At 36.4% G+C, this 12,062-nt stretch overlaps 1 protein-coding gene across 2 annotated transcripts in view; it reads right to left on the bottom strand.

Moving 5' to 3' along the window:
• Positions 1-3,885: 3,885 nt before the first annotated feature.
• The window catches only part of LOC124300724 (diphthine methyltransferase), a 69,104-nt gene continuing 60,927 nt past the window's right edge, over positions 3,886-12,062 (bottom strand). Inside the window, exon 4 of one of the 2 annotated variants that reach the window (XM_046755055.1) lies at positions 3,886-4,260. In XM_046755055.1, coding sequence (XP_046611011.1) covers positions 3,891-4,260 — 370 coding nt within the window. In that variant the 3' untranslated portion in view covers positions 3,886-3,890. The remainder of the gene's footprint in view (positions 4,261-12,062) is intronic. The other variant, XR_006907305.1, reaches the window with a different exon arrangement.

The following is a 12,062-nucleotide window of genomic DNA, read 5'->3' on the forward strand; positions in this document are numbered from 1 at the left end:
TCTGTTCTGTATGCCAAAACCAGTTAATTTCAGATGAATCACGAGAAACCATGCCTCTATTATCTCTAATAAAAAATAGAGGACCATTTAAAATACCATCAAAAGATGTTATTAGTATTTGTAAGATTTCAGAAAAAATAATTAGACAATATTCGCATGAATTACTGAACAAAAATATTAAAACTACTGTTACAAATCAAATATGTCAAAAAATTGGAATAATGTTTGATAATAAAGAGATGAACGAACATGTTTTACTCCAAAATTTTTCTGATAATCATCGTCATCAGTTATGTAAATGGATTACACGACTCTACAAAAAATTTTTCGTTCTTTGTCCTAAAGTTTATACTATTGTTTTTCAATTAGTTATGCACAAAAACGAAAAGAAAATACCTTTTTTCCGTATAAAGTTTGCTTTTGTGATAGTTATAATAATAATACTCATTTTTCAATTTTTTCATAAATTTTAATTGATTTTAATATTTTTAAAAAGGCCGATTGTTGAAGCGGAAAAAGTGTTAATGCCGCCTTTGCACATTAAGTTAGGGTTGACGAAACAATTTGTTAAAAAACTGGATGAAACTTCAGAAGCTCTGGATACTCAAAAAAATTTTTTCCGAAGTTATCGGAAGCAATGGTTAAAGCTGGGGTTTTTGTTGGTCCGCAAATAAGACAGATTTTCGCCGATGAAAAATTTCCAACGTTGCTGAATCGTACTTAAAAAGCAAGTTGGAACAGTTTTAAAGCAGTAGTTTCTGGATTTTTAGGAAATAATAAAGCTGAAAACTACGAAAAGTTGGTTGAGGATATGCTTACAAATTTTAAGGCCATGGGCTGCAGGATGTAATTAAAAGTACATATGCTGCATGCTCATTTGGATAAATTTAAAAACAATATGGGAGCCTATTCCGAAGAGCAAGGAGAACGTTTCCATCAAGACATCATGAATTTTGAACAACGCTATCAAGGCCAATACAATGAAAACATGATGGGCGACTATATTTGGGGTTTATTGAGAGAAAATAGCTATGAACATAAAAGAAAAAGTAAAAGTGTGCACTTTTAAGTTATTTTCCACTTTTCTGTAAGCTAATTTGATAGTAAAACTTAATAAAAATAATAAACATTTTTATTTCAATAGTTTTATTTTCAATCAAAAATTAAAATCCGAGATTTTTGAAAATTTCGTTCACTCAGTCTTCTAAGCACAAAAGCAAAGTTTTTCAAGCCATATATTTTTTTTCCGTCTTATTACGACCTAAACTACCGAAATTTAATGCTTTGCAATCAAAGTCAAATTTAATGTTGACCCGTGTTATTGAAGTATATTTAAACACGAGATTTTTCTACGAAGCTAAAAAATTGTCGGTTGAAGATAATTATGTTCGGCAAAAGTATAATAAACTCATTTTATTTTATAATCAATAAAAAATTAACAAACTACATTATATAATTTTTTGTGTTTAATAAAATTGTATTAGCTGAATTTATTTTTATTTCCAATTTTACTAAATTGTTACGTCCAAGTACTTGATATATCTTTATTAACTTGTCATTTTTCAGAAGCATTTGCGAAAAACAAAAGGAATATGAATAAGGTTTGTTTGATTCTATTTTCTAAGAATACTTCTAGAATTTAATAAAAATAAATTATTTTTTTACATTCTTCCAATCAATAAGAACTTGAATATTTATTATCATTTTATATTATCATTTATATTTCAAGAAAAAAATTTTTTTCTTTAAAAATCATAAAAAAATTATTGCCACGATATATCTTATTTGAATAACTCGCCTTTTTCCCTTCTGCGCACAAAAGAATGCGCAGAACTGAGTTGGGTCCACGGAGGATAGAGAAAGTGATATCATCTGTTTCACTTTATCGAAACAGCTTCCACTTATAGAAACTGTCCATATAGGAGTATTACATACCTATATGCAGTAGACACTGCAGTCGCAGTGGTGGCCATTGCAATTGCAGTAGTTGGCGCTGCAGTCGCTTGCATCAAAGTGGGAAGCTCCAGATTCAAACGGTCAGGTGATGATGAGGGCGAACGCTCGAGTATGGTCGACCGACGTCGCATGCATTGTTCGCATTTGAATGTTGACGAGCCGAATTCCGAGGGGTCGAAATTATATGCAGATTTAATGCATGACAAGAGGCAGAAGGCTCTTTGCGTTTGATAGCGACATTGCAGATCGCACAATTAGGAGCCATGGTAATGTGAAAGAGAAATACTCAATCGATCGATCAGCGATCGATAAAAGTGTTCGCAAGTAGGTGATTTGAATTCTTGTAGTCCCAGATGATAAGAGAATGATCCGATAATCGACAGAGCTCGTTATCGATAATTGCTCGTAAAATGAATCCCAGCAGATGACGTCTTGAGACGAGAATTTGAGCTTGAAAGACGAGCCGAAGAGACACACACAGGCTGTACTTACAGTTTGGAGAGAGAGAGAGGTGATCTTTGGTGATCTTTAGAGATGTTAATTCCTCTTATTTCTTTAGCGAAGGACCAAGAATCTTTAACGTAATATCCAGTTTTGCCCATAATATTGGATAAGATTCCTGCACATACTTTAGATATCTTATACGTGGGAGATTTTATGATTAACACAATCGGTCTGAGAGGATGATCTTTTTTGTGTACCTTAGGTTAAAAATAAATTTTTGGTGGTAATGCGTTATGTGTTTTAAGCATTTTACATGTCTGGTCACTTACACCCCCCTTTTTCGCTATGTTATTGATAATGTCGTTAGTTTGTTTCTCTACTATATTGGTCATGTCCATACATTTTTTATACGTACTGGTATCATTGAGTATTTCATTAGTTTTTTGGTTATACTTTTCTCTGTCCATAATGACAGCAATGTTACCTTTGTCTGCCTTTGTGATAATGCCTTGGTGTGTCTCTAGGAATACATGTGCTTTTTTACATTCAGCATTGCAATCTCTACAACAAAAATCATGTAGACAAATGTATGACATAATATCATTGTTATTATAACTAACATTAAGCAGGTCAAAATGACAGACGGATAGTCACTTCCTTCTGTATCACCATGTAAGCAACAACTGTTAAGCTAAGAAATGTCTAGAAATGTGAGTTTGTAATATTTTATTATCTTATGACAACCTAATAACTATAACTGATGGTGGCATTTGTGTATAATAATTTTAATTGAAAGCTTCAATTGTAAAATGTGTTTAATTTAAATTAGTTAATTTTTTATTTTTATTTATAATATTTTTTAAGAAATCTGATGATGGCAGGTGGGGTCCTGCCGAAACGTCGTAATAAAAGCATCATTCTATGAATTGTATCTTGTCAATATTAACTGTTTCAACCAACGAAAATTTAATCATACAATAAACACAATCACGAACTTCAAACATCATAAAAATAGGACGTAATAACATCACGGCTGGATGTGGATGCGGTCATCGATAGCCACACATCGTGATCACTATGATCCACCCCGTAACAACTCTACCAATTATCGTTAGAAATTGTGTAAACTCAAAAAATTGCTATTTATAATATCATATAATGTATCAGGAATTCAGTTTTTTAGAAGTCACATAATAAAGGTAATGCTTTTGGGTGATTTATAGTTTATTAGTCGATTGATGTCAAATTGTTCACTTTAAAAAAGAAGAAAAAAAAAAAAAGAAAATTGCATACCAGTAAAAACCAGTTTGGACCACTGCCACTGATCCAAAAACTTCACCCACCGTCAGTCGACCCTGCGTCAGGATTAGCCCAATGATAGACTAATAATGAGCTGATTGTTTACTTATACATCGAATCTTCTTTGATAGCGTCCCTGGTTGAGAAAGACGATACGAAAGGAAGGATAATAATGGAACCATTGAGTTTATTCACTCTTGTTTATTCAAGTCAACACTGCTCAATTTCAACGTGTGATCGTAAAATGAGCATGTTCCAATCAGCACTCTTGTATCTATAGTACAATCCGCAATCCCCAGACGTTTAATTTCACTACTGCTCAAAGATGACCAATCGCTGCCATAAGATATGCTTTCATGTTCCGTGTATTGGGCGATAACATTAGGTGCTCCTTTATCAAGACAATCGATTATCTTGAACCCGCCATACATACATGCAGCCAACAAACATGTATGATGCTTGGGTTCCCATTTCAAACGCCAGATACCACCGTTGAGATTCAGCTCGGAAACTGGATTACGCAATTTTCGCACATCCCATAATCTCAAGATTTCGTCGTAGCTGCAAGTACAAAATAGATATTGATTAGAACAATAATGCATTTTCTCTCCGACCTTATCCAACCTACATATATGAGTGTAGATTCTTGATATCTTAAGTCCAAATGAAAGAACTGTCCATTACTTGACGTTTCGGCCCTATAAGAGGGGTCCTCCGCAGAAACTACATGTATATTGTATAGATATAAGTATACAGATTATAACACATATACACACACACACAATTTTACAATCAAATACTGACATCAATTATAAGAAAGTATCGAAAAAATCATCATAGAATTCCTAAATGGAAAAAGCTATCAGGTAAGTAGAAAAAGAATTTAAGAATAGTCAAGTTAAAAAAACAGCAAAAGGGAATCAATCTGTAACGGCAAACAAGGTTAGGAGCTGTTTCAAAAGAACACTGCACTACAAAAAGAAGGAAAACTAATACTACTTGCAATAAAAAAACCGTGAGAGTATGCTTATGCTTTATCTGGCTTCTTGGGAAACATATTAATTAGATTTGCTAATCGCGAGTACAATTAAATCTGTAAAAAAGCGGGATCGAAACTTGGTCGTGCAGAAGCCGGGAACAAGTGGTCACCTGAGCAGTGCGCATAAGAGAGTGGCAACTCATAACCCCTAAAAGCATGGTATCACTGTCATGGCGCTAACAAATCTAACAAGTCATAATAGTTAGATCGCTTACCATTGAAGGAATTATCTACTAGTCTTATTCAAAATCAAATTATGAAATTACTTAAATTGTTAATGTCAGATCTAAGATTAACGCTACTATTATCACTAACAATTTTACACATCACTACAATCAGTCTCTTTCTTAATCCTTTTCATGGCAAATCCTTTCCTGATGTCTTTTCCCATGTTGGAATTCTATGACGACTTTTTTTTATATTTTCTCGTAATTGATGCGAGTATTTGATTGTCAAAACTCTTTCCTTTCCTTTGGTTATATATATTATTTTATGTATAACTCATATCTATATTATAATATATATTGTCACGTTCACGGGTTTTTCACGGCAGGTTGCCTTGGCAAAACGCCGTGCCCGTGAGTTTCCTGTCCTTATTCAGGTGATAATTGAGTTACATTAAATTTATTTGAAAAAGAGCTCTGTTCAGATTCGGAAGAGGGTTGGTTAGTTCCCTGTGTTACAATCCGGTAGCAATCTGGCTTAGTTTAAAAATGAAGAATTACAAAAGGTGGGACTCATGCCCGAATTTATGCGATAACAAATGTTCTTAGTGCTACTTGCCTACTTATTAATTGGAACAAAAGAATAATTCAAATAATAATTTCCACGTGATTAGCTGGTTATGCTCCTGCAGTGTTATGATTCTACATGGTTTTCTAAACTCTTCTATCATCTTTCTTTTACATTGAGGCACATTAGCCACTTTTTCTCATTACCTGCATCTGAATGTGATTGTATAGAACTAGGCGCTTTGCTAAGATTTTGCTAAGCTGAACTTACGTTAGAGAGTGAACTCTCGAAATAAGCATCACCTCTTCAGGTAATAATGCCTGGCGCTATGCGCAGGATTTGTTCTTCAACAGAGTTTTGTAAATAACGAGTCAGTGGGGCGTTATGCAACAGATCTGTTAGCTGTCCATTGGAATCCTGCCTGGGTTAAATGATTTCTGTGGTATTGTCATCGTGAACGCGTCAGCGATGTTCCTCTGCCTGGCGGTATGTCTGCGTCACTACGTCCTTACGTCGATGTGCCGGCATCTCTGTTGCGTGATGCCGTTTGTGTCGGCGCGTCGATATGCTAACATTCGTATGAACGGTGTTCGGTCCCCGGTAAGATAACCAAATTCGTTACCATGTGTAACTTCTAAGGAGGGCCCTCCTCAAAGGGCCTGGACCGCAAATAATTGACAGTTTTTTCATTTGGATCTAAGACACTGAGAACCTAGATTCATTGATAAAAACACGTAGTATACATGTTCCAGCTTTCCATATCAAATCAAACGACCGATTCACCCGATCTCTCTCTATTTTTTTGCTATTTCATGTGATTCAAATACGTATCGAAAGATTTAACCATGATTTTTTTTTCGATTTTTCGGATCTAATGTGTTCCCATGGCACCCGTGCGAAAGATCGGATTTCAGCAATTTAATTACTTGTGTGGATAAAGTTAATGAAGTTGTCTTAACGATGCATCTTTAAGAAAAATTGTTACTCCACGCCCTTGGCTATGTCTGAAATTTAGTAAACCATAACAAACAACATAGGATCTTCTTTTGAAAAGCCAACTCCTTCAAAGCCATTCTAAAATTGAGTAATAATGATGTTTTCTCTGATGTTACGTCAACGTTACTAACTTTAGCCTCATAATTACTTTCCAGATCCATGTAGCTCCAAATCTAGGTGACCTATGAAAATAGTTTACTTGCAAAAGTTTTTCTCTTTTGTATGAATTTTTGGCTTGTCACTTAAGAAAAATGTCTTCTCCGTTAAAGTGTGCCGAAAATCGGCGTAAATCATTCATAATACAAAACTATCTAACAAATCGCGCTAACTGAAATTTATAGGTATCATGCAAAATATTGGTTTTTTGCTAGGATCCCAAGTATTTTTGTATACACTTGTTTATTTAATGAAGTCATGTCAAAAATAAGTTTAAATAATAATTTCTGTATTATTAAGGGATCTGGTCATATCTCACGAAAGTGCCGAGCTACGCGCACACCACTAGTGCCAACGCATGGACAAGTTTTCTTTGGTAACATTTGTCTGCTACGCTTAGTTTACGTAAAAATTGTGCGTGTGTTGAAGACGTCTTAAGCTATCCATCAAATTTGGGCCCAACATTCTGCACGCCATTCTTTATCTTACTATGAAAGCTTTTCTTTTAAAAATCTTCATATTTTTTTAACGAAAAAGAGTACAAAATATAGGCGAAATTGGATAATTTTTTTCAAACCACCGCCATTTTGCTAAAAAAACCGTCCATAGGAAGATAGGAACATTCAGCATAATTAATGATCTTTTACAAATTTTGCTTCAGATAATATTTACGCCCACAACCTTGTACACCTTCGGGACTACTTTTTATTCGGTGACATTTTCAATCGTTTGAAAAAATGTAAAAAAGAAGTTAAAAAATTCATTTTCTGTTCTTCATGAGTGCTTTGATTTGACTTATTATCGTATCTTGACCATCGGTAGAAAATTACGAAAATCATCTATTTTTCGACCCATCACACTAGGATGATTCCCTAATGAAAAAAATTAGACATCCCCGGTTAAGAATGACAACATATTTTTGCAACTTTCTGGTCGATATATATTATATATCTTTTATTAAACGTGAAACAATTGCATGCATTCGCGGTAATTTGTAACCCGATTGCTCAATTTATGGGTATATTACGCAGTATTTTGTATTTTAGATACAATCGTGAAACTGTTTTATATTTCGATTACAGTCGTTAGAGCATAATTTTACCTAACTCTAGACACAAGTGTCATAAATGATAATAATTGCGCTCAACCAGGTAAGCTAAATTGGACACTCAAAAGCATAGAGAAACCTATTGAAATCGATAGTAGGGATTATCGCATTCGCGAGATACTTAATTGTAACAGTTGGTTTGAGGTTACTGAAGAAGGCTAGTAAATATAATACGATAATTCTGGGACACAATAGCGGTATACCGACAAGATCATCCCCGATTCCTTCCGTACCGACAGTCGGTATGTTACCCCGCGATGGTAAGCCTTACCTACGGTGGTGTTATAGACAGGAGCGTTATCATAGGTAGCGCCACCGGTGTTTTTGCTCGACTTCACTAACACAGTTCAATAACGAGATTTTAGTATTGTCAGATGAGCAACTATTTTTTAATTTTTGCCGTCAGATGAGCAGACATTTCGAATTTTTGCTGTTAGATGGCAAACATTTTACCGACGGAAGTCCTACCTATAAGAACATCAACCCAGATGGCACCACTAGTCACTGTTTTACCGATCAGGTCTGTTGTGCGCCCAATACCCACGGCAAGATGGTGTTATCTCCAGTCTTACCGACAGTCGGTGTTACTGGCAAAAGTGTTACCGCAGGTGTCGTCACAGGTAGCGCCCCCTTCATAGATTAATCGATGTTCGATCGATCGACTTTGATTTGTTTCCAATGTCCACCGCAAGATAGCTACTTTTTAACGTCCTGGTAGCGGCACCAGACAAATCAGTCCACTAAAAAAAAATCAAACGGGGGATTTTCTTACGTTTTATTACTAAATTATTACTGCAACACTAAATTTATTACCCCTACCAGTTCAGCGTAATCGTCTTGTGGCGTAGCATTGGTCAAAGTTACACCAGCAATATCGTAAATTACCTATATTTCACACCATCAAGGTGTACCCAAGGTCAACATTTTTTACTTTTTCATGACTTTTTGAGGATGTCAACCTAACATAAGGAATATTAACCCAAAAGGGGGTAAACAACCCTTATTCCTTAATTCTATGTATAAATCATCTTTCAGACTGAGAACTGACCAAAATAGATTACATTCGACGTTTATTCACACCTGCAGACATACATTTATGCCCTGAAGCATTTTCAGACATTAGGGGTGCAATAGGATGCGGTAATAAACAAACATGCCCCGACAATGTCCGTTTTCACCGAATTCCGTTGACATTTCGCGCGACTAATAATTTTTACCCACGTCTTAGGATCTTTCAAGTTTCAAAAACCAGAGCACCTTTTGTCTGGGAGTAAGTAATTGTATCGGGATGCATTTTCGGACGTTTGGGCTGCAGTGGGGTGTGGTAATAAAATGACTGACCCCAAAAACATTCATTTTCACCCAATTCCGTCGACATCTCGCGCGACTGATATATTCACTCACCTATGGAGATTTCTCAAGTTTCAAAAACCAAAGCACCTTTTACCTAGAAGTATGTAGTTGTGTCGGGAATCATTTTCGCACGTTTTGGGGTGCAGAGGGTAGTGGTAATAAAATGATTGACCCTAATAACATCTATTTTCACCCGATTTCTTCGAGACCATGTTTCAATCAAGAATTTGACAGATGAAAATGTTCAAATATCAAAAATATAAAAAAATTGTTAATTCAAAAATGCGTTTTTAAATTATAGGGAAATTGTTTGGAGGAAGGGTTTTTTTCCTGGAAATCATTGTTTTTACCGACGATGCGATTGTCAAGAACAAATTTTTGATGATGTCATAAACAATGCGTTTGTTTATAACAATTTTTTGAACAATCGAAACATTGGGAAAAAAGTTTTTGTTGGTAGCTCTATTTGATTTAATTTCGTTTCTTAAATTCTTGATTAAAACATGGTCTCGACGGAATTAGGTGTAATCGGAAGTTTTTGAGAAAAGCGTCATTTTATTACTACAATCCACTAAACCCAAAACGTTCAGAAATGCTTTCCAATACAACTACATATTGCTACGAAAAAGGTGCTTTGGGTTTTAAAACTTGAAAGATCTCCATAGGTGGGTAAAATATATCAGTCGCGCGAGATGTCGACGGAATCGGGTGAAAACGGATGTTATTGGGGTTAGTCATTTTATTACCACAACCAACTGCACTTCAAACGTGCAAAAATGCTTCACGGCACAACTGAGTACTCCTGGCAAACAGTTGCTTTGGTTTTCAAAACTTAAAAGATTGTAAGAGGTGGGTAAAAAATATCAGTCGGGCGAGAAGTTGACGGAATTCGGTGAAAACGGACGTTGTCGGGCACGTTTTTTTAATACTACATCCTACTGGACCCCTAATGCCTGAAAAAGCTTCAGGGCACATAACTGTATGCCTGCAGATGCGACAAAACGTCGAATGCAATCAATTTCGGTCAGTTCTTAGCCTAAAAGATGATTTATCCATGGAATAAGGAAAAGGAAATATGAATATATAATGTTTACTTCATTATGGGTTAGGATTCGTTATGTTTGGTTGATATCGTCAAAAAGTAATAAACGCGTAAAAAATTATGACGTAGAGTACACCTTGATGGTGTGAAATTTAGGTAAGTTATGATATGGCTGGTGCAGGTTCGACCAATGCTACGCCACAAGACGATTACGTTGAACTAGTAGGGGTAATAAATTTAGTATCGTGGTAATATATTAGTAATAAAAAAATTTAGAAAATCTCCCGTTCGGTTTTTTTTAGTGGACCGATTTGGCTGGTCCAAGTACCGGGACGTTACTTTTTATTAGGTGGAGGTGGTAGTGGGTGAAATAGAACGTTTCAAAATAACGGTTGAATGCTTTGAACAGATCGTAAACATTGTTCACACGAAATGCATGGAGTAGGTTTGTATAAAATATTCCCACAAAATGCATGTCGAGACTTGTCCGGTGGAAAATCGGAGTAGGGATGGGTGGTATGTAACACGCGAGCTTATTTCGATGGTCACTCTGTTCTGATCGTCTCTTCACGTTGTGAACTGTTCTTACTTGTGAAAGAAGGAACTCTCATCGAAACACGATGGGTCTGACAAAAGTCAACTACGTCAGCCGCCTAGAGAATTTGCCGACCAAAAAGATGTCGGAACTCGAAATTGGGGAGATGTAAGACGTCACTGGGCTAAGACTGGTCAAAACGAAATACGGGGTACGCGTTCTGGCAACGATCAAGGGAAAATACAACGTCTTCTTGCCACCGAGAATCACGAGGGTTCTACAAGAAGATTCTCATCAGCTGGCCGAAATGTGTAATATAGCTAAGGAAAATCATTTGCAATTGAAATGCCATGGTGAGGAATTCAACTAGTTTGAATTGTCATGCAGTTATGTACCATAAATAATCTATGTCATCCCCTCCACTTCTACGAAATTCATCCGCAACGAGATAAAAGCAGGTGCGGGAGGCTGAATAGTCAGTCTTCTACCTTCAGTATTTGAGAAAAATCGAGCGCAACATCCCTCTTCAACGTGGTGATGATCCTAGATGTGCAATGTTTCATCAGCCATGGCAAGAAGCTTGTACGAAATGAAGTCGCAGTCATCAACGCAAAACAGACGGGGCTTGGTTTACATCTTTATCAAGCCACCCTGTGATTTGGCTAACTTACCGCTTGAATGTGGAACCACTAATGCTTGGTTAACACTCAATCACCATGGAATACCATGGAATGCTGGCAATAAATCTCAGAAGGATGTATCGAAGATTGTGAGAAAAAAGGTGAGAAATGCGTGTTACGTATACGTCAAACGGGAGGAGAAAAAAGCATGGCTGAGGGAGATCCTCGATCGTACAACGAGGGGCATCAATATGAAAGATTTGCACATCACACCCCTGCACCGAAAAAATTTAAATGTATGGAAGCTGCAACCTGGCATGACTTAAACCATGGATACTTCCCATCGGATTGTATCTGGAAGCATGCGGGGGAACGATCGATTTGGTATGATGACAACCCTGAATACGTCCCGACATACAACTGCGCCTTTGAAAACGCGCAGCGGCTGAAGAGTTGGTATTTGAAGAAGTGTACCGGCTCTTTGGAGAAATCCTTCCGTTTGTACCAAGAATAGGGCGGTTTAAGGGCAATGAGGTCTGAGGATATCGCTTCATTGCCAAAAGAATTCATATACATGTTTGCATCAAACATTGTCAGTGGTGTATGGGATAAACTGCGGGAGAATATGGAAATGGACGACAACATTGCCAGTTGCCGCAGATGCCTCCTGCATTGTACACAAGAACCTGATGGTGATATAGCGGATGGAACAAACCCTCTGGTAAAAAACTGTCCTGAAGGCAACCGTCTGCCTAAAAAATACTCGCAATATGTACATAAAT

This window comes from Neodiprion virginianus, chromosome 3, assembly GCF_021901495.1.
Source record: "Neodiprion virginianus isolate iyNeoVirg1 chromosome 3, iyNeoVirg1.1, whole genome shotgun sequence".
Lineage (NCBI taxonomy): Eukaryota > Metazoa > Arthropoda > Insecta > Hymenoptera > Diprionidae > Neodiprion > Neodiprion virginianus.